Raw genomic sequence first — 24,011 nt, forward strand, 5'->3', positions numbered from 1 at the left:
GGGTCGCCCGGAAGTGGACCTAATGGCATCTCGGTTGAATCACAAACTCCCGCGCTTCCTGTCTCGCGCAAGGGATCCGATGGCCTACGACGTGGACGCACTCGTGGCGCCGTGGGGCGTCTTCAGTTTTCTGTATGTATTCCCGCCGCTGCCGCTCCTACCGCGGATTCTTCGCAGAATCAGGATGGAGGGTGTTCAAACGCTCCCGATTGCCCCAGACTGGCCGCGCCGAGCTTGGTACTCGGAGCTCGTTCTGCTCCTGGGCGACGCGCCGTGGCCTCTTCCACTCAGGCCCGACCTGCTCTCACAGGGCCCAGTCTTCCACCAGGGTTTACATACGCTGCGTTTGACGGCGTGGCTATTGAAACCTTCCTGCTGAAGAACAGGGGTTTCTCGGATGCGGTCGTTCGAACGATGATTAGGGCTCGGAAGCCCTCCTCTGCGAGAATCTACTATCGTACGTGGAGGTCGTTCTTGAAATTCTGTGAGGACAGGGACCTCCCCTCCAGGGGGTTTTCCCTCCCTACGGTGTTGGCCTTTCTTCAAGCGGGTTTGGAGCTGGGTCTGTCCCTAAGTTCGCTGAAAGGGCAGGTTTCGGCCCTTTCCATATTTTTCCAGCGTACGCTGGCGGTGCTGGGGCCCGTCAAGACCTTCATGCAGGGTGTTGCGCACACCGCGGCTCCATATCGGCCACCGTTACATTCCTGGGATCTGAATTTGGTGCTGGTGGCACTTCAGTCCGAGCCGTTTGAACCCCTGCGGGAAGTCTCCCTCCGCATGTTGTCGTGGAAGGTCGCATTCCTGGTTGCCATTACGTCCATCCGTCGGGTGTCGGAACTGGCGGCACTGTCGTGCAAGGAGCCTTTCTTGGTGTTCCATCAGGATAAGGTGGTGCTCCTGGACGGTGCCGTCGTTTCTGCCGAAGGTGGTGTCGGCGTTCCATGTCAATGAGGACATTGTCCTCCCCTCGCTTTGCCCTAAACCTTCTCATCCTAGGGAAGTGGCGCTTCATCGTCTGGATGTAGTGCGGGCCTTACGGATCTACCTGGCCGCGGTCGCCTCCTTTCGGCGAGCGGACTCTCTGTTCCTAGTTCCGGAGGGTCCTCGGAAGGGTTTGGCGGCATCCAAGGTGGCGATTGCTCGGTGGATTAGATCGGCCATTCACGAGGCCTACCGCTCCAAAGGCAGGGTTCCTCCGCCTGGCGTCACGGCTCACTCGACCAGGGCGGTCGGGGCTTCTTGGGCACACTTTCACCACGCTTCGGCGTCTCAATTGTGTAAGGCAGCGACTTGGTCTTCGTTGCACACCTTCACCAAGTTCTACAAGGTGCATTCGTTCGCATCGGCGGATGCTGCTCTTGGCCGTAGGATCTTACAGGCCGCAGTGTAGTGGCTCGACTGTGGAGGTGGAGTCAGCGGTTTTCCCACCCTGGGGACTGCTTTAGGACGTCCCATGGTCCTGTGTCCCCCAATGATATGAGCGAGAAAACGAGATTTTTGTGAACTCACCTTGTAAAATCTCTTTCTCGCTTTATTCATTGGGGGACACAGCACCCACCCATTGTTGTTGGTTTCTACTGAGACCAGTGGTCCAAGTTACCGGTTGGGACTGAGGTCAGGTTCGGTTGTTTGGTTGGACTGTGGTCTTCCTGTTTTGTTTTGTTTCGGTATGTTTCTCCTACTGCTGAAGCACAAACTGATATGCTCTCTCCAGGCTGGAGGGGGTATAGCCTGCAGGGGAGGAGCAAACAGCTTTCAGCCTAGTGTCGCCTCCTAGTGGCAGCAGCAAGCTATACCCATGGTCCTGTGTCCCCCAATGAATAAAGCGAGAAAGAGATTTTACAAGGTGAGTTCACAAAAATCTCATTTTTGTGGATCTGCAAAAAACTGATCCAGTCATGTGAATGAGCCCTTACTCCTAACATCTGAAGGTGTTTTTTTTTTTTTTTATTAAAAACAAACAAAAAAATGCATGTGAAAAAGTGGCCAAATTCACAACAGTTGCTAAAATCAGAAGAACAAAAATCCACTCTAACACAACCGACAACCGCGAACTATGGAGCTTTCCATGTGGTCCCGTGTGACTTCCACAGTACATATACTGCAAGGGTTAAAAAAGGCTTAAAGGGGTTGTCTCACTTCAGCAAATAGCATTTATAAAGGCACTTACTAATGCATTGTGGATTGCAAGGTGTTTGTAACCCCAGGAAACAAGCAGTGTATAATTTCATGGAGACATCAATCAAACCAGCAAAAGAGGCAATATGAACAATCACATCACATTAGTAGGTGCCTTGTATTAACTTTCTCTACATGATAAATGCCATTTGCTGGTGAGACAACGGCTTTAATAAAACATTTATAAAATATGGAACCACTGTAGATGTTAAAGGGGTTGTCCAAGTCATGTAAAAAAAAAAAAAAGCGCTGTAAGGGCTCATTCAGACGGACGTTTTTTTTTTGCGGTCCGTTAACATGCAGATCCATTTTTTTGCTGACAATTCAGTCTGCCCGCTAAAAAACTGAATGTATGTTTTAGTGGTTCCGTATGCATCCCGTTTTTTTCAGATCCATAGACTTGAATGAGGGCACGCAGCCGAGTTCTACTGAAAAACATAGGAGATGCTGTCCGCATCTTTTGCGGTCCCATTGAAATGAATGGGTCCACACCTGTTCCGCATTTTTTGCAGGGGTCATTTCTTGTTGCTCCAACCAGCACAGGCTTCACAGAACAGTGCACAAAGCTAGACTTACTCTCTCAGGCTTGTGCACGGAACGCCACCAGAGCAGGGAAAGAAGCTGACATCAAAAGTCATCTGACACTCAGCTAACTAGGAGAACAGGGCCCTTGTAGATAAAGAAAGTGAATTGAAAACCCCTTACATTTGTATAGTTAGGTGGACAACCCCTTTTAAGGGTATAAGTTTGGCAGTGGTGCTAAAAGAAAAAAGAAAAAAAAAAAAAAAACACATCCACAAGTGTTGTACTGTGTATACAGATCTGCAGTGCGAAATTCACTGCCACATCTGGACCATGCCAGTTTCATGTCTGTTGTGGTTATAAGATATTTGTAAGGATAAATTTTTACCAAATTCCATCTAAAAGAGTATTATTTAATGGGTAATGTGTTATGAAAATCCAAACAGTCTATGAACAGCACACTTGACATATACTTCCTCCTTATTTACAATTCAGACACGATACAGACAATATAGCATGTACCATCTATGAAAACAGAGTGTGTTCATTCAAACACCATTATTTAAGTTAATTTGTCCATCCATCCTTCTTTTAGAAAATCCTGCACTACTTCTTAATGTTCCTGTAGTGTCGTACACTACTTATGTTTGCACATTGAGCCCAAGTCTCTGTCACCAATAGCAACGTTCCTCTCAATCTCTTATGATAACTTGAGTCCTTGAAGGTTCTGTCTCAAATTCAGTTGCTCCTTCTCTTGTCTACTCTTTTCCATTTTGAAGGCCTGTTTATTGGCCTTCTTCTCCATTCTTCTTTCCTGGAATAGATCAGAAGAACACTTTAACATGTTTTCTTTCATACAAAAAATAGTCAACAAAAAAGGAATACAGATACTAGGGAGATATCACTCATAATATTAAGCAGAACACTTTAAGATACAAATGATTTGCTAGCCACAGTTGACAAAAGCTCAGAGAATAATAGCAAATGTCTATTTCCAATAAAATAATAACAGGTAATTCTCAGATTTAAGACTCCTTAATCTTGACCGTATCAGTTTTGCAGTCCGCAAAATACAGATGTGGTCGGTTTGCATCCTGCACTTTTTGAGGGCCTCACTGTAGAAATGCCTATTCTTGTCTGCAAAATGGACAAAAATAGGATATGTTCTATAATTTGCAGCATGGCCGCATGGATGCGGACAATAAACAGATGACATCCATGTGATGTCAGCATTTTTTGTGGCCCCCATAACAATGAATGGGTCCGTGTGCAGAATTGATGCGTTCCGAAAATACAGTTGTGTGCATGAGCCATAATATGGTTGGAAGAAAAGTTAGTTTGTTCTGGCATATTCTGGAAACATAAGGGATGAGATCCCACCTTGCGTTCTTCTTTTATTGCCTGTTTCCTGGCTTTGCGCTCATCAGTGGTTTCCTGTTTGGAGCGTGGCTGAGTCGACACCTTGGCCAAGTCTCCGCCATTAATCATTTCCATACGCTCAACTTGCTTTGCTGTAAGTCCTCTTTCAGGAAGAACTCCCAGTGGGATACCAGTTTTAGTAGATACCTTGATTGGCTTGGCCTAAAGAAAAGATAAGCAATTTTTTTTTTTATTAATAAAAAACTATTATTTTGGCGTAGCATCATATAAACATACAAATGTAGATGACATGGCTAGCACAATGGTACAATAAGGACATAAAAATAGTATGAGACTGTAGATTTACCTTAGGTGGATCCTTGATCATTTGCGGGTGATTATACAAATTGGAATATGTGCCTGTCAAAAAGGGGGTAAAAAATTAAAGCAAGAACACATGCAGCCATTCCAGTAAGCCATGGAAAATCTGGCAATGTATATTTATACTAAGCAGCTATACACAACTAAGGTGGGTGTATATCTAAAAAATTACTGTAATGTGCTAAAAGTCTGTTACTTTTCACCAAGCTACAAAAAAAAAAAAAAAAAAAAAAGAAGAGGACAACATAGACCAAACAAGCCATTGATGTTAACCAACTCTATGGAAGAAAAGTTGCTACAATATGGTATGTTGGAATGACTGAAAACTAGAACTGTATACATACTCAGGATAGATTCACAGTCCCACTTCTCCCCAGGTTCTTCTATAACTATAGTCTGCATTTCTTCCTTTTCCTCTTCATCTTCTTCAATTAAATCCAGTTCAGATCTGTGCTGCAGGTCTTTCAGTTTCACGCATCTTCAACAACAGCAAAACATATCGCCAATTAAAATGACTATGATCAATAAAATTACTCTGCAAACTATGACAATGTATTAAACACACTGGCAAACAGACAGGGATAGATTCCCTGAGCAAAATGTTGGGTCACATATTTCAATTGATCCAACCATTTTGATAAAAATCTATATTTAACAGCGTCAGTTTTAATGCATCAGAGCATGCTTTAATAGCAATGCCCCAGTGATGTGTCATTAACTCTTATCAGCTTGCTGATGCTTAGAAATTCTATGCATAACGTAGCAGTTTGCCACTTATATAACCTGTGTCTAATGTGATAATCTGCATAAATTTTCCCATCATAAAATTAATACAAAAATTAATTTACTGGTCCTAGTCAAAACAGTGCATCAGTGATTGAAACCAATCTCTGTAATGGTTACTTGATATAATGCACACAATCGGACATAAAAATAACATAGGTGTAGCTTACTCTTTTGCCCTCTCCCTGAAGTAGTCCTCTACAACATCCTGAAGGCGGCTGCTATCTGCATGGATGAATCCTTCCAGCTCTGCATTATCTAAGGCACCAATTTCATCATCGTCAAATTGTTCATAAAACTAAAAAATAAAAAGATTTTCTTTAGGGCTGGTCCACAAAGCAGGGAATGCATACATTCACTGTCCAAAGACAGCTCAGCAAGAAGAACATCTAAGAGGTTTTGCAACTGGTACCAATGCCAGACAGGCTGTTTTCACGTGGTTGTGTGTGGTTGCTTTCCTGGACAAACTGTCTTATCTGAGGAAAACGTACTGCATCATAGTGATCTATGATACTGAGTTACAGCCCGACCACAGGTCTACCGCCCTGTACTCATGATTCAGTAAGCAGGTTTTCCCCAGTAAAAGCAGCATAGACTGTGGAAACACTAGTACAGGGATGGCCAACCTGCGGCTCTCCAGCTCTTGTAAAACTACAACTCCCACCTGGCCCTGCTGTCGACTGATAGCTGTAGGCAGTGTGGGCATGCTGGGAGTTGAAGTTTTGCCACAATTTTATTGAAGGACCCTAAACAGAAAAATATACACATAATCCTGAATATACAAGGCTCCTAGAATGACAAGTAATCAATAGGGGTCTGAACAATGGGACCGCCACCGGTTACTTGTTTACCATCTGAATAAAGCGAAGGTTATGAATGTGCACTCGCCCTCCCTGCACTAGTATGACATTTTGTGCTCACACTGTTACCAGAATACTGGACGAGGCACAATGTATACAATATATAGACCCCATGTAATGATTGCTTGTGTACTTCTCAAATGTAAAGTACCTTTTCAAAGCGTTCATCCAGTAGTGCAAGCTGCTCATTTCGTCTTATGACAGAGGAAGACATCGAATACTGTGAGAAGCGGCTCTTTGTCTCTTCCTGCATAAACATAAACTCTTGCGTGGGGCCCTCTCCGCCTTCACCCTCTTCACACGAAAAAGGACCATCTGAGTCAAAGTCAGCCTCTTGGCTCCCATCATCATCATCCTCTTCCTCACTGTCAACATCTTCCCATTCATTATCATCTGTGCCATACTCGTTTCTGTAGGTGAATATTTCCACGACAATGCATTTATTGTTCATGTAACAGACCAAATAGAACGATTTTTTTTTAAACATTTTATGGGCAGCATAAAAAAAAAATAATAATAAAAAACAGTGCACTATACTTGACAATGGTGGCAGTATCATTGGCTTGTAATATGAAGTCATCATCTAGCTGGTTTTCAGGGTTATCAAAATCAAAATCATCATCCAGAGCTGCCACAATATCAGGGTCCAGGTCTAGGCACAAACCTAAAAAGAGAAAGGAAATCCACCAAGGTTACAAATAGTTACCACTAGCAAGTACATGGAATTAGAACCCTGTCATAACTGGGACCAACCCAGATGCAAGTTGTAAAGTTGGGGGGGGGGTTTCGATAGATCTTTCTTAGCAATGTTCTTACTGTTCGTATTCCACATAAAAAAATCCTGGAGGGATGGAGCAGAACTTGGCACAACTCAATGTGTTATTGTCAATTTTTTTTCTTTTTAAAGGCAAACTTCCGATGCAGAGGAAAAGTTGCCCATTGAGCCCAGTTTGCTCCTTTCAAGATAACTGAAAGACAATTGGTTGCTATTACAAACGCTCCACTTTTCTTTGCACCAGTTTTTGATAACATTTCCTGTATAGATTATTCCCCAGTGAATGGGCTGAGTGCTCAAAAGTTAGACAAAGCATTCATGGTGTGGCCTGTCACCTCTGAGCATATCTATAACCCTCCCAACCAAACACGCTGTATTTATAATACAATAGCATATGACTGCCCCTGGAAATCTTCATTTTATTCAGCGACTGAGGAATCTGATTCTTTGCGTACTTTCCATATGCTAAAGAATGTAAAACGCTGGAAAATCATTAATCTGAAGGTAAGATTGGAAAATGACATACCTCGCGGGGCTGCTTTGTTTAAAAGGCCAACATCCTCCTCAAATTCTGATGCGAAGACTGAAGATGGCAATTTTATTGAAGGACCCTAAACAGAAAAATATACACATAATCCTGAATATACAAGCCTCCTAGAATGACAAGTAATCAGTAGGGGTCTGACCACTGGGACCGCCACCGATTACTTGTTTACCATCTGAATAAAGCGAAGGTTATGAATGTGCACTGAGACACCAAAGTCTATGGGACTGACAGAGATAACCAAGAACAGAGCTCTAGTAGTCCCAATAGAGTTTCAATTAAGCAGTAGTGTGCATTGCTTGACTGACACTCCATTCAAATAGGGGACACAGGACCCTCGTTATTGTAATTTGATGGGGGTCCCAGCCATCAGACTGCCAACCCCCTAAAAACATAACATGTCTCTATCCTGTGAGCACCATTAATGACTAACTTTTTTTTAGTGATGTCCAACTTTGTCTTCACTGCGATGGGACTGTATACAAGTGAATATTACAGGTTTCCTGTGACCAACAAACTTGAATTTCAAGGGGGAAAAAACAGGATACTGTGCTACCCTCTTTAAAAACCAAGAATGTACCAAAAAAACATATTAGGTAGTATAGAAGATGCTGTTCCAAAAGCTTTAATTAATGATAAAATGTCCACTGCTGTTGCATTTCGGGGATAAATAGCTTCTGGTGAAAGCCTTCTAACTCAGAAATGTTTTTGAAAGGACACATTTCATTCTCGGTCCTGTCTATATTCTGGATTTCTAAAGAGGGTAGCATATCATTTGTTTTTTTTTCTCCATTAGGTTCAAGTTTCTTGCATCCAGTCCAGATTTGCCCAGCAAATCGAGCACTCTTGGCTTATTGCCTCCCATATCCCCACCAGCAGAACAGAATAAGGTGAGCACCACTACTTACTGACACCTATAGTGGGTTCTCCCTGTTTGGACATACTATCCAAGGCGGCACTTCGTCTCCTTTTTTCCGACATTGATCCTGTGACCAATAATGTCTTCCGAGATGCCTCAGTGACAAGTTTAATGGGGAACCTTTCCCTTAGTACTGGGCCACCATAACAGACTAACATAGTGTGACTGTTTATCTCTACAAAGCAGCAGAGCAGAAAATGACAGATGTAAGGTATAAAAAATAAAAAAAAAGGTCTTCATACCTGGATAAATTCATCTGCCTCCTCTACTTTCACATCCTCCGTCACTACAAACCGACTTGGTGCTCGCTGTGTTTCAGAAGGAACAAGTTCAGCAGGTCCTGATTCTTTAAGGTGTTGCAAATAGTTGTAGTCATCATCAAAGAAGACCCCAAACGTCCTCTGTTCCTCTTTCCTCTTTTCTGTATCTACCTGTTAGTAATATGGACAAAACGACATTATCTCTGAAAACCTAGAAGTGCGATTAACACCATAATTGATGATCATGCATCCCAAACGTAAAGGCTATGCACACTTTTGAGGGCATTTTATTTATTATTGCATTGTACTCATTTTGAGCTAAAAATTAGCTCAGTTTATTTCAGTTGGTCTTTATTAAAAATCTTGAGCCATTTTTTTCTGTACACTTTTGGTTTTATCTAGTAGCCTGCTGTCTGTTTTCACTCTGTTCTGTCAGGCAGCTCAGCTGATGGCTTCTTATCTCTGAGCTCCTAAACACTCATTATAGCTAAATTCTTTCTCTTACTGATAAGAATGCAGCTTAAAGGGGTTGTCCAGGTTCAGAGCTGAACCTGGACAGCCCTCCATTTTCACCCAGGCAGCCCCCCTGACATGAGCATCGGAGCAGTTCATGCTCCGATGCTCTCCTTTGCCCTGCGCTAAATTGCACAGGGCAAAGGTGTACTGTCTTCTCCGCATAGTTTGTTAATGTGAGTGCTCATGTGTGTGCCTTCAGCACCATCTAGTGACCTTTAGCTGTAAGTGCATCTTCTGCCTTTTTAAGTTATGCATATTCATTAGGTCACATGACTTCCTGCTCGCAGTGCTTTCTGGGAAAGAGACAAGCTTCTGCTTCCTTTTCTCCTCACCTCATGGAAGGAGCAGCTGCACATTGTGTGTCTCTCTTACTAAAGCATCGTCGGTAAGGGATTTATTTATGTTTTTGTATTGATTTTGTGTACATTGTGCTGTATACTCAGTTATTGTATGTTCATTTTCCTATAGTTTACCTTATCTACTGCCTGTTAATAAAAACCACAGACTACAGAAACAAGTCTCATATTATTAACTAGTAGAATGGTGATATCTGCCTGTTGAACTGCATACAGACCCCGGGAGTACATGTTGTGAGAACAGGACAAAAGGCATTTTTCAGAGTTCCGGTGACGTACCGGGGCTCTCCATGGGGCTGACCGGAACCCCGGTGACGTCACCGGCACTGATGGGCGGGATTTGGCTAAAACCCGCCCCTCAGAGCCGGTGACGTCACCGAACACACTGCTGGGCGGAAGTTACCGCCCGGCAGTGTGTTATTGAAAACAAAAGAGCCCGTGCCCTGCGCGATCTAGCGCAGGGCACTGGAGCGCATCGGAGCATGAGATGCTCCAATGCTAGGCTCAGGGGGGCTGCCAGGGTGAAAATAAGGGTATGTCCGGGTTCAGCTCTGAACCCGGACAACCCCTTTAAAAAGGCATTTTATGACCTTTTAGTAAGGGTTTATTAGATGACCCACACAAAATCAAAGTATTATTCACACAGCTAGACAAACTGTTGACCCTTTGAAACAGAATGACTGAATATTTTTAATAAAGACCAATTGAAAAAATGATTTTTAGCCCAAAATGAGTAAAATGAAATCTTGAATGAAAAATTGCAGGTGTACATAGCCTTTAATTGAGATACCACTAATATTGTACATTTGGAGGACTTCAAGGCATTGGCGGGTTTCCTATACTGATGACCTATCATCAGGATAGTAGCACTACTTTTACCTCCATAGGTATTGTCCAAAATAGTAATCCTCCAGGGAGAGATGGGTGCAAGCAGTGTCGAACCCTGGCCTGTGGTCCCAGAGGGTAAGGTTCAAAATAGTAAAAACATAGCACTCCTCCAATTCAAAGCAGTGATTATTTGTTCAGAAGGCATCAATACAAAGCAACGTTTCGACTCTCCTGAGTCTTTTTAATTGCTTGAAAAAATTTCAAGAGAGTTGAAACGTCACTTTGTATTGATGCCTTCTGAATAAAGATTCACAATACTTTGAATTGGAGGAGTGCTGCAATTTTACTATTTTGAACCTCACCATCTGGGACCACAGGCCATGGTCCGACACTGCTTGCACCCATATCTGCCTGGAGGATGACTAATTTGGACAATGCCTATGGAGGTAAAAGTAGTACTGCTCTCCTCTGGACTATCAGAATAGGCCATCAATATCAGATCACTGAGGTCTGACTGCTGACCCCCCCTCCCCCCCCTGATTAGCTGTTTGAAGAGAACGCAGCACTCATACAAGCCCTGCCTTCTTTTCACTGTTTACCTGCTTGCTGTCGACATTGCAGCAGTGAGCAGGTGTGCTTACCGCTCCTCCATCCCATTGACTACAATGGGAATGAGCAGTTACACTCCATCTGCTCCTTCCCATTGAAGTGATTGGGGACAGAGAAGCTGTAATTACATTGCTCACCGCTGCAATGTTGACGGCAAGCAAGTAAACAGCAAAGAGAACACAGCGCTCACACAAGCTAATCATTCTCTTTAACCAGCTGATCAGCAGGGGTGTCGGGAGTCGGACCCCCACCAATCTGATATTGATGACCTATTCTGAGAAAAGATCATCAGTATAGGAAACCAGCCAATCCTTTTATCCACGAGTAGGAATAGGAATAATGACATCTTGAATTCAACCACATTAGGGATAGAATAACTGAAGTGGGCAATTAATGTGAATGTCAGCTATTGCTAATTGACACCTTGAGATTTAGCATGGCTGTCATAGCTGATCCGGGACAGCTCTTACTGGGAGTAGTCAAAGTGCTGGTGGGTGACTACTCCCCTTGATGAGGCTGAACTGCTAACAGGGTGTGAATTAACACCCAGGAGAAAAGGTGACTTTTAATGTTATGGACTTTCCTTGTGTGTGAACAAACACCAAGCCACCTGCGATTTGTGATACACCTTATCTGCATTTTGGTATATTCCAATGTGTGAATAGACACCGCTGTTTGATTCAAGAACTGTGTACTGTGATGAGGCAAAATCTAGACAAACTATGGATAACATGATACGGAAATTCCGAAATCGTGGATATCCATATAAATTATTGAATGAACATCGTAGTGCGGTGATGGAATTGAACAAAAAGAAAATCCTTTCCAATCCAACAGTGAAATGTACAACATCTAGAATCCCCTTTGTATCCACCTATACAGAGGTGAGCAATGATATTAGTCACATTATCAGACGACATTGGCCCACTTTGGCTGGGTCCATTACGGATTTACCGGAATTTAATAGTCCACCATTGTTCTCCTATAGGAGATCCGTGAGTTTGAGGGATCAGCTAGTTAGGGCTGATGTTGGAACTAAAAAAGCATTGAGACAGTCTACTTTGACACGGCCTGGATTAGGATGTTTTCCCTGTCTAGGTTGTGTCAATTGTAGGTGCATGTGCAAATCTACTGCATTTATTCATCCATCTACAAGTGTGAATTATCCTATCCGTTTCAACTTGACATGCATTTCGGATCATCTGATATATACATATTATCTTGTCCGTGTAATATCTTATATGTCGGGGAAACTTCTACGGATTTTAAATCTAGAATGAATAACCATCGATTAAGTATTCGACAAAAAAGAGTGGATTTGCCTGTTTCTAAACATTTTGCAGATTTCAATCACAAAGAAAGATCTCAAATGCTGGCTTATTGCTTATGTACCAATGCCCAGGAAGGTGGGGGGGAGCAATAGGGTTTCATTATTAAAGAAAAAAGAAATATGGTGGATATATACCCTTAATTCTTTTAAGACCATATGGCCCTAATGCAGACTTTAAATTTAGGATAGGTATTTGGAAGGTAGCTTGCCCTGTCCAATTGTATGTTCGTTTATTTCTTTATCCTACAGTTAGGTTGTAATGTAACTATTGTACTACATTATACAGTGGGATGCAAAAGTTTGGGCAACCTTGTTAATCGTCATGATTTTCCTGTATAAATCGTTGGTTGTTACGATAAAAAAAATGTCTGTTAAATATATCATATAGGAGACACACACAGTGATATTTGAGAAGTGAAATGAAGTTTATTGGATTTACAGAAAGTGTGCTATAATTGTTTAAACAAAATTAGGCAGGTGCATAAATTTGGGCACCACAAAAAAGAAATGAAATCAATATTTAGTAGATCCTCCTTTTGCAGAAATTACAGCCTCTAAACGCTTCCTGTAGGTTCCAATGAGAGTCTGGATTCTGGTTGAAGGTATTTTGGACCATTCCTCTTTACAAAACATCTTTAGTTCATTCAGGTTTGATGGCTTCCGAGCATGGGCAGCTCTCTTTAAGTCACACCACAGATTTTCAATTATATTCAGGTCTGGGGACTGAGATGGCCAATCCAGAACGTTGTACTTGTTCCTCTGCATAAATGCCTTAGTGGATTTTGAGCAGTGTTTAGGGTCGTTGTCTTGTTGAAAGATCCAGCCCCGGCGCAGCTTCAGCTTTGTCACTGATTCCTGTACATTGGTCTCCAGAATCTGCTGATACTGAGTGGAATCCATGCGTCCCTCAACTTTGACAAGATTCCCATTCCCTGCACTGGCCACACAGCCCCACAGCATGATGGAACCACCACCATATTTTACTCTAGGTAGCAGGTGTTTTTCTTGGAATGCTGTGTTCTTTTTCCTCCATGCATAACGCCCCTTGTTATGGCCAAATAACTCCATTTTAGTTTCATCAGTCCACAGCACCTTATTCCAAAATTAAGCTGGCTTGTCCAAATGTGCTTTAGCCCACCTCAAGCGGCACTTTTTGTGCTGTGGGCGGAGAAAAGGCTTCCTCTGTCTCACTCTCGCATACAGCATCTCCTTGTGTAAAGTGCGCCGAATGGTTGAACGATGCACAGTGACTCCATCTGCAGCAAGATGATGTTGTAGGTCTTTGGTGCTGGTCTGTGGGTTGACTCTGACTGTTCTCACCATTCGTCGCTTCTGTCTATCCGAGATTTTTCTTGGTCTGCCACTTCGAGCCTTAACTTGAACTGAGCCTGTGGTCTTCCATTTCCTCAATATGTTCCTAACTGTGGAAACAGACGGCTGAAATCTCCGAGACAGCTTTCTGTATCCTTCCCCTAAACCATGATGGTGAACAATCTTTGTCTTCAGGTCATTTGAGAGTTGTTTTGAGACCCCCATGTTGCTAACTCTTCAGAGAAAATTAAAAGAGGAGGGAAACTTACAATTGACCCCCTTAAATACTCTCTCATAATTGGATTCACCTGTGTATGTAGTTCAGGGGTCACTGAGCTTACCAAGCCAATTTGAGTTCCAATAATTAGTTCTAAAGGTTTTGGAATCAATAAAATGACAACAGTGCCCAAATTTATGCACCTGCCTAATTTTGTTTAAACAATTATAGCACACTTTCTGTAAATCCAACAAACTTCATTTCACTTCTCAAATATCACTGTGTGTGTCTCCTATATGATATATTTAACTGACATTTTTTATCGTAACAACCAACGATTTATACAGGAAAATCATGACGATTAACAAGGTTGCCCAAACTTTTGCATCCCACTGTATGGAGGATATATGTATAATAATAATTCTTCTCTTTTTTAACATTTCTATATATAGATAGTGGTGGTGAATGACCAGGGACTACGTGATTGGTGGACGATGTGATGCACAATCAATGCAACTTCAACCACAGATTTATTTACTAGGCGTCTTTATTGACATGTGTTTTTTTTACTTGCGATGATACGGCTGTTCAGATTCCTTAAAGGGTTTCTAGTACCTCGTTTTGACATAATTAGCTATCAGACACTAGCGATCCGCTAGTGTCTGCTCTACCAAACAATGCTATTATAATACCTTTGTGTGCAGCCGTTTGCCTAAAAAACAAATTCTCGCGCCTGCGCGTCTGTATTCTGCGCAGGTGCAGTGAATGTCGCTCCCTGCACAGACATCTCCACTGCGCCTGCGCCGATTACGTCAGAGAGCTCCGAGGAACAGATGGCGCGGTGGAGATGCCGGCGCAGGGAGCGTTCAGACAGTCACTGCGCCGAATACAGACGCGCACAGCGCAGGCGCAAGAATTCGTCTGCCGGCTCAGAGGGAGGATCGCATTCCAGAGGAGATGGGCGGGCTGGAGGGACGGATTTTGTGTGAGTAGACCGAGCCTCTAGGTGCTGAAAAGACGCCCCCATAGCACCTAGAGGCTCATTAGCATATCAATACAAGTTTGTTTTTGGGGCAAATGGCTGCACACAAAGGTATTATAGTAGCATTGTTTGGTAGAGCAGACACTAGCGGATCGCTAGTGTCTGATAGCTAATTATGTCAAAACGAAGTGATAGAAACCCTTTAAGTATGAGTGTAAAGATACGAGGAGATCCCTCATAATGTTGCGGGATCAGCAAGGGTTAACACTGTGTGGAATAGCTGGTGGCTCAGTTCTTTCCACACATGGTTCCCTGTACATGATTCAACAATTGCTACCTCACGGTGACTTTGGTTGGCACAGATTATCCTATAAGCGTGCTTTATATGTGAATAGTATGGTTTTGCCACGGTTTGAATGATATTTGCACAGGTGGGGACGCTGTGTTACAGTTGGGCTTTGCCTGTGCTTTACCTCTTCCAAGATGGCGATTGTTGAGGAATATTGAATACTGCGCACGCGCATGGTCGTTATGACGCTGTTATATGATACTGATATGATGCGCCGCCTGGAGCATGCGCACTGGAGGATCGGGGATGCCGTGCACAGCGGTCGATCTGCAATGGGGTTGTGCAAGTTGCCTTGGCATGTGTCTTCACTTACGCCTACCATCATGTTTTCCGTTTTTTTCCACACACAAATGAATTGGATTTTTTTTTTTTAACCATTTAATGATGGGAGTATTTTTATAGCACTTTATGTACACATTGATTCTGTATTAATTAGGGTTGTTGAGGTTATCGAAATTTCGATACCCAATTGATACTTTTGCCCCAGTATCGATACGACACCGGGATTTCCATTTTTTTCGATACTGGGCTGCACAGTCTAGTATCTCTGAACATGAGCGCGCTGCTGTCAGCGCACTCATGTTCTCTCAGCAGCACAGGGGAGAAGGAAGCAGTCTCTCCCTCCCTCCTGTGCTGCCACCAATGAACGGAGAGAGGGGCGGAGTAGGGGCCGGCGCACTGCGCCACCAATGATATGGCTTTTCCTACACAGAGCGGCGCCCAGAGATGTCCCTGCACATAGCATTATTCCTGGGCGCCGCTCCATTCGCCCGCTGTGCCCCATTACTGTCTGCTCTCCTGCTCCACATGCTAATTACTATCGAAGCGATGGGGAGGAGACATCAGCTTCTCTAGTGGGCGTTACTTCTCCTTGCGCTGCGATTGGACAGCGCTACAGCCAGGGAGAAGGAACGCCCACTAGAGAAGCTGATGTCTCTTCCCCATTGCTCCGATAGTATTTAGCATATGGAGCAGGAGAGGAGACAGTAATAGGGCACTGCGGGCGAACGGAGCGGCGCCCAGGAATAACTAAGTGCAGGGACATCTCTGGGTGCCGCTTTGTGTGACCTAATACTTAGTCTGGACTCATATAAAGAAGTATTTAACACATAATACAGGAGGCAGGTGCCGGCAGCAGAATCGCTGCCGCTGAGCTGCCAGTAACCACCTGTATTAAGGGGTAATTATCATTGGTGGTGCCCCCCCCCCCCCGCCTTAAAATCATTAGCACAGTGCCCCCTCCCCGCATTATTAAAATCATTGGTGGCAGTGGCCATAGGGTCCCCTCCTCTTCATTGGTAGTGCAGTGGCAGCTTCTGATCGGAACCCCAGCAGTGTAATCCTGGGGCTCCGATCGGTTACCATGGCAGGCAGCCAGGACGCTACTGAAGCTCTGGCTGCCATGGTAACCTCCCTGCTGCTGTGTGTACTATGCACAGAGTAGCAGGGAAAGTGTGAAGTCCTATTCACCCTGCTAGAGATCTATTAGGGTGAATAGGACAAGGGATGAAAAGATCCCAGGTTCTGGCCCCTAAGGGGGGAAAATAATTATTAAATAAAAAGTGTAAAAAAATAAATAAATAAAAAGTTTAAAAAAAACCCCACCAAAATATTAAGTGTGTATAAAGAATAAATAAACATATTACATATCGCCACTTCAGAAAAGTCCAAACTATTAAAATATAAAAAAAATCTATGCGGTAAATGCCGGAACAGAAAAAATAAATAAAAACATTTTTAAAAATGGTATTATGAATTTATTACACTTGTTTTTTTGATAAACTGTAATATTTTGATGTATTTATTGCTACACATGCCAGCAGGGGTTAATGGCTGGTTTATTCTGTAAACACTTTTGATGTGATGATGTCACTTCCTCTCACTATATATATGTTCACTTTGGATTGTTCACATTGCTTGAGAAAGGCTTCATGTCAGAGCTGAAATATATATATATATAGCAGCACAGCAGCAAGCAGAGTGAAAACGGAGTGCCAGCGGCTGTAGAGGAGATCCACCAAACATAAATATATATTGACTGAACTCCACGGCACTTCCAAAATCAAACGTGTGCACTCAATGGAGAGAGAGATAGAGAGCATCCATTGGATGCTAGTAGTGTTTTGTTTTAACTGGTGTTATTGCACTGAACGGCTCCCTAAACTCCTATTGAGGGCATTATTCAAATGCATACAACACGTGTCTGTTCAGCTTTGTGACATGACTAACCAGTCAGGCCAGGAACACATCGGGTCATTTATCAAACTGGTGTAAAGTAGAACTGGCTTAGTTGCCCAAAGCAACCAACCAGATTCCTCTTTTCATTTTTGACAGCTCCTTTGTAAAATGAAAGGTGGAATCTGACTGGTTGCTATGGGCAACTAAGCCAGTTCTACTTTACACCAGTTTGATAAATGAACCCAATAATGTGTATACAGCACCAGTGGGTGCAAGAGTACCCAATGAATCACATTAGTGTAAGATTACCCGGCCCTTTACAATATACCAGTTGACTTTCATTTTGCTTTTGCTTGCCTTAAACGCATAACAAATAAATGGAACTGAGCACAACATAAAAGCCAGGTTCACATAGTACTGGGGAAAAGACCTTGTCAGCAGGTAACAAGACTCTCTGAGGAGCAGTTTCATCAGCAGCTAGTGGATCCCTTTGACTTCTGTGTACCAGATGGAAGGTGACCGCTTTCTTCTTTTCTATGAAGGGTTTCTTCTTCCTGTGAGGCTACGGCGACATGTAAAGCAGATCTTAAAATCAGGCAATAAACAGCCACTTACATACAATACACGTTAGTTCATTTTCTTTAATGCAGCATATGGAAATCCAGTATGTGTCTTGTAAGAGTCTTAACTTTTGTATTTCTGTGTTGACATATGGGGGGTTTTCTTTTTTTGGACAAGTTGTATTTTTTTTAACGGCACCATTTACTGTTCCATATTGTATCGAGTAACTTAAAGCGAACCTTTCACCACATTTTCACTTTATAAACCATCAACAGTACCTTATAGATTATCGTGAGTGTGTAGTTATCCATGTTAGTCCCGCTCTCCTGCGCTGTTTATTCATAAAAAAATCTTCTTATAAAGTTCAAATTTCTTGCTCAAACAGTCAAGCAACAAGTCAAGAGGGTAGCCCTTCCCTCTCCTCTGGCCGTACCGCCCCTGCCCTAACGCCGCCTCTATGCCTTTTAATTGACAGCCGGCTCAGTCGCCGCTTCTGAATCCTGCGCATGCGCCGTCCGCCTCAATCGCCGCTCGTTCCCGTCTTTCGGGCGTACACAAGCGCGACCATGTAACAGAATCGCGCATGCGCCGTACGCGATGCCTGCCTGTCTGCTCTCACTCCCGTGCGCGCGCTCCACTATCTTCAGGCTCCAAGTGCCCCACGTGATCACTGAAGTCTACAGTGATAACGTGGGGCACTTGGAACCTGAAGATAGTGGAGCGCGCGCACGGGAGTGAGAGCAGACAGGCAGGCATCGCGTACGGCGCATGCGCGATTCTGTTACATGGTCGCGCTTGTGTACGCCCGAAAGACGGGAACGAGCGGCGGAGGCGGACGGCGCATGCGCAGGATTCAGAAGCGCCGTCCCGGCGACTGAGCCGGCTGTCAATTAAAAGGCATAGAGGCGGTGTTAGGGCAGGGGGGTACGGCCAGAGGAGAGGGAAGGGCTACCCCCTTGACTTGTTGCTTGACTGTTTGAGCAAGAAATTTGAACTTTATAAGAAGATTTTTTTATGAATAAACAGCGCAGGAGAGCGGGACTAACATGGATAACTACACACTCACGATAATCTATAAGGTACTGTTGATGGTTTATAAAGTGAAAATGTGGTGAAAGGTTCGCTTTAAATGCTATGAACACCTTTGGGGGCAATTTTTTTTTACGATTGCATTTTACTTTGTTTGATATAAAAAATCATGTTTTCAATTGGCGTTTATTAAACATTTTCAACAGTGTTTGTTATACAGGGTTACGTTTCATTTCTGAACTCCTGACAACTCATTATAGGTAAATTCTTAATAAACGGATAATCAAGCTGAAATGACTGTTTACAAATTGTCAGGAGTTCAGAGATAAGGGCTATATACATTGAGCCATCAGTGCAGCAACCAGACGGGTTCAGTCCTATTTTTTGGTAGTTTCACGGCCAGACAGGCACCACTGACATCAATGGGGTCATTTTTAACTGCCGTTTAGACAGGAGTGCACCCATCTAACAGCCATTAAAAACAGGTACAATAAGTAAAAAAAAAAAAGGACCTTTCAGGTGTTAAAATAAATAAAATAATCTCCCCGTATTCACTTGCATGCAGGGGAATGATCGCTCTGCACTGGAGACAGCAGGACCTGATGCTTCCAGCGTTGTGACATCACATTATAGAGCTGGGTGCATCAGGTTCTCCTGCCTCCGGTGAAGAGTGAGTGTTCCCTCGCATTCAAGTGGTAAGGTGAGGCGAGTTTTTATTTATTTTTTAAAGGATTTGTCGGCACTACTGGAGGGTGTGACATTAGATATATACTGGGCGCACAAGGTGGAGAAAAAATATATATTCTGGGGAGCACTATGGGCAGGGCAATTATTTATACTGGGGTGAATATTTATATTGGGGGCACTATATATATATATATATATATACTGAGGCACTGCATGGGTTGGGACATAAAAAAAAAAAGACAATGAAATTCATCTGTTTTTTAATAGCTGTTTTTAAAGTTACAAATGGATGCAAAATGGCCATTAAAAATGGATAGGAGGGCAGAAAACGGATGTACGCACAAATGCAAAATGGCCAAGAAAAACTGACAGTGTGTGTGTGTATCCGTTTTTTGTAACTGTCATGTGAATGTACCATTAGGACTCGTGGACACGACCGTGTGCTGACCGTGCCCGTATTGTGACCCGCAAACAGCGGGTCTGCAATATATGGGCACAAGCCATGTGCGCACCATATCACGGATGCGGTTGGTTCACTTGAATGGGTCCTCAATCCGAGAGACACAGTGCGGTGCGGAATAGAGGCACGGATCAGAAGCCCACACAAGCACTTCTGTTAGCGCCTCTGCACAGCAAAAGTAGCGCATGCACCACTGGACCATCGGATGCGGATCGTGGACCCCATTCAAGTGAATGGGTCCGCGTCCACAGACGGTGGCCACACAGTCAGTGCCTGTACATTGCAGGCTGTAGCACGGGCATGGTCGGCACCCAGGCATGAGGCCTTACTCTCAGATTCCTCGCAGCACAGCCTGCTGTTCTGATCACCACAAGAATAATTGTGGTTCAGTGCTGGTGCTGATAGATATAGATGCGTGGACTAAAGGTTAAAATCCTTTAGGCTAGGGCTACAAAGCAATCTTGGCTGTAACCAAAGACTTCACTATGCTACATCACAGTGTAGCGAAAGCAAATGGAGTTACATTGCAACTCACGTGCTGTCCTGACAGGATATAAACAGCTGCAAGAAATCCAACCGGCTGCAACATGACCTCATTCACGTTCACTATGCTGCAATGTAACATAGCAATAGTGCAATCTTTGTTACAGCCAAGATCACTGTGCACCTCTAGCCTTATTGGTCGCCATGCACTGCAGCACTGAACCACCGCCAGATGCTGCAATGTGTAGTATCCTCTGGTCCATGCTTCTAGCCAGTGGCCACTATAGGGGAATACTATATGGCGTCCAAAGAACTGAATAAATAACCAATGCTGGTTGTTGTACTTCAGCACTTTTTTTTACATCACATTATTGTAACTGACAAGCAAGCGGGAGGGACTTTAAAGTTTTTTCCACTTTACCATGCGGAAAAATGGTGGTGGTCCCAAACATGTCATCCTGGGAAATAGGGCAGCAGGAGTAATGACATACCAGCAGGGTACTGCACCTGAGTGACATATAAACCTGCACTATTACAGAAACTGCAACTAACTATGAAGGGTCTTGGGAAAGCTGAGTGACAACCGTCACTGCTAGTATCAGGGGAGGCCCTGGACTCTGGATGCAGCATCTGCCCCTCACCACGGTTGTTAATGGCCCTTACCATGATTCTTTATGTAGCTGCAGCCAGATAATCGTCAGCTCCCGTCACTAGTCCCCGTGCCTCTCTTCTCCGCGCATGCAAGAGCCTACTGAGCCAAAGGACCTTTGGTGACGTCATCACTATGAGACCGCACACACGCGTGACAGTCGCTAGCGCTAGAGCATTAGCAGCAGCTACAGGACCTTAGGTGATGTCATAGCCACATGATCAGTCACGTGTCAGAGGAGAGGCTTGGTTGCGTTGCGTACTTACTGGATATGCAGTAGGGCTGTATATTGCATGCGGCAGGGCTGTCTGTACTGTATATACAGAAGAATTGTATATGTAAGATCTGTATATAATACAGAAGTGCTGTGTATGTAAAATGTCTGCACAGTGTGACGTGCGTGCAGTAGGTTTGGAGAAGAGCTGTTTGTTTGCCACATACAATTACAGTTATGCTAGATATAGAGTGTGGGTATACAGTGTGTATATATACAGAGCATGTACACAAGAGCTGTGTCTCCCTAGTGTCCCTCTTCTGACTCAAGTCCCTCTTTGCTCCTTATGTTCCTCTTTTTTGACCTGGGATATAAATGTGAATTAATAAACTAACTAAACTGTTCCTACCTGTACATTACACTTCAGCGAATATACATTTTTCATTATTTGGTGCAATTTCAACCTTAAAATGTCTATAATCAGATGATTTTTGAGCTGATACTTAAAGGGGTTCTGCACTTTCAATTAACTGATGATCTATCCTCTGGATAGATCATCAGCTTCTGATCGGCGGGGGTCCGACACCCGGGACCCCCGCCGATCAGCTGTTTCAGAAGGCAGCGGCGCTCCAGCAGCGCCGCTGCCTTCTCACTGTTTACCGCCGGGCCGCCCGCCCACTGTCGTCACGACTTGTATCAACTAGAGTGGGCGCGGCTAAGCTCTGTTCACTTGAATGGAGCTTAGCCGCGCCCACTCTAATTGATACAAGTCGTGACGTCAGTGGGCGGGCGGCCCGGCGGTAAACAGTGAGAAGGCCGCGGCGCTGCTGGAGCGCCGCTGCCTTCTGAAACAGCTGATCGGCGGGGGTCCCGGGTGTCGGACCCCCGCCGATCAGAAGCTGATGATCTATCCAGAGGATAGATCATCAGTTAATTGAAAGTGCAGAACCCCTTTAAAGGAGTATTCCAAGTATTTCCAAGTAAAAAAAAAAAACAGTCCTAGGGTCTGAACATGCTGTAAAAATATAACAGAGCATGGTTTTTGTTTAAATATAGATATTGACATAGAAAATTAAAAATAACATCACCAAAAATTATTAAAAAATATATTAAACATATAACTCTTAGGATACCAGAGGGTTCCACCTCATCCACCATGACGGCCACAACGAGATTGACCCTTGACCTCTGTAGGGGCAGGAACACACAGAGAGAGTTTAAATACCCCTCCACCCCCTTAGTGTTTTCCTGCCGGGGGTTAACACATGAAGAGAGCCCTCCTGATAGAGGGAAGAAGAAAGAAAATAAATTTGACTCCTTTACCGGATCTCCGTCTGTCCTCCCGCAGCAGGGGCTTAGGCTGGGCAGCTGGGGCATCGAGGACCCTCGTTCTGGCTTATGCTCGGGCCTGCGGTCCTTCCTTCTCAACTGACCTCCTTTCTCTGGAGGAAGCAGTCAGCTGTGCCAGATTCACAGGGAGGCACGCTCGCGCGAGTGCGGCGTCTTCCTATTATAACAAGTGACCGGTGAGGGGAGCAGGTGTGGCGCATGAAGCGCTGAAGCTGAGGGCAATGCGGCGCATGAACGTGCCGGCAGCCGAGGAGCAGTCTGATGACGTAAGACGCCGGGAATTTGAAAAGATCGCGGGCTCCTCTCAGCATTTGCCTGCAGATTACCCACGATGTCGGGGATACCTACTCCCCGTCAAGAGGTCCCGGACCCCTCTGCCGCGTGCATTCGGCTTTAGACAGGCGTTCTAGCGGTATTAATTAGTGTATGCTTGGTTGTTCCTTGTTTCCATGGCACAAAGGAACCTAGATCCAAGTATCTAGGATACTAAAATGTAATGCCTGCTCAAAAAAGCTTCCTGAGAATTACAAGAAAAAGCTTTGCAAGTCATGTCTTTCTGAGTTATGGAAGAAGGAACAACCAAGTATTTTTTCTGAGATGAAATCCTTTATTCAGGATGAAATAAAGTCATCCTTAGCCTCTATATCAGCGCCCGAGGGCCCCCTTCATCCACCCAGAAAGCGTAACCTTTCTGTCCAATCCTCATCTGACGCAGATCAGGCAGAGGAGATCTCGGTCGCATCTAAACAGATTATGGAGGAAGATCCCTTATCTGAAGGAGAAGTTATAGAGGATAAGAAGTATTTTTTCTCATCCAATCAAATGGACGAGCTCTTAAGATCCGTTAGATCCACTATGGGGATAGAGGACGAAATGTTCAGAGGTCTTAGATAAAAAAAATCTATTGTCTTCCCGATAAATGAGAACATTAGAGAGATCATGGATGAGTGGCTAGACCCAGAGAAGAGGCTGGGTGTCTCTAAATAATTTAGAAACAGGCTTTGTTTCGACCAGTCTGAGTGTAAAACCTTTAATGAGACCCCTAAGGTAGATATTCAAGTGGCAAAAGTAGTTAAAAGAACTGCACTTCCATTTGAGGACTCCTCCCAACTAGGCGATCCCATGGACGCAAAGCTGATAGCTTATTATAAAAGGCCTAAGAATCATCTATGTTTAGGGTTAAGGCCAACATAGCTGCAACATCTGTGGCTAGGGCCATGTATATCTGGTTAGGGGAGCTAGATGAACACCTTGAAAACAAAATCCCAAGAGAAGACATAAGAGATTCCATCCCTTTACTTAGATCTGTGACTGCCTTCTT

The 24,011-nt window shown here is 44.0% G+C and overlaps 1 protein-coding gene across 1 annotated transcript; it reads right to left on the minus strand.

Annotated features, from left to right (window-relative positions):
• Positions 1–3,092: 3,092 nt before the first annotated feature.
• Positions 3,093–21,295, minus strand: LTV1 (LTV1 ribosome biogenesis factor). The gene is made up of 11 exons (XM_044290136.1): positions 21,141–21,295; positions 17,688–17,819; positions 8,564–8,752; positions 7,385–7,469; positions 6,621–6,747; positions 6,235–6,493; positions 5,394–5,521; positions 4,785–4,918; positions 4,427–4,479; positions 4,081–4,281; positions 3,093–3,514 (listed from the first exon to the last, which is right to left on the minus strand). The coding sequence occupies exons 1-11, from the start codon at positions 21,141–21,143 to the stop codon at positions 3,401–3,403; spliced, it is 1,425 nt and encodes a 474-aa protein (XP_044146071.1). The 5' UTR covers positions 21,144–21,295; the 3' UTR covers positions 3,093–3,400.
• Between the last annotated feature and the right edge of the window lie 2,716 nt (positions 21,296–24,011).

Source organism: Bufo gargarizans, chromosome 4 (genome assembly GCF_014858855.1).
Source record: "Bufo gargarizans isolate SCDJY-AF-19 chromosome 4, ASM1485885v1, whole genome shotgun sequence".
Lineage (NCBI taxonomy): Eukaryota > Metazoa > Chordata > Amphibia > Anura > Bufonidae > Bufo > Bufo gargarizans.

Coding starts and splice junctions, on each gene's coding strand:
- LTV1 (XM_044290136.1), bottom strand. Junction 4,480..4,784: donor GGACTGTGAATCTATCCTGA/GTATGTATACAG, acceptor CCTTTTTGACAG/GCACATATTCCAATTTGTAT. Junction 3,515..4,080: donor CAATAAAAGAAGAACGCAAG/GTGGGATCTCAT, acceptor GATCTATTCCAG/GAAAGAAGAATGGAGAAGAA.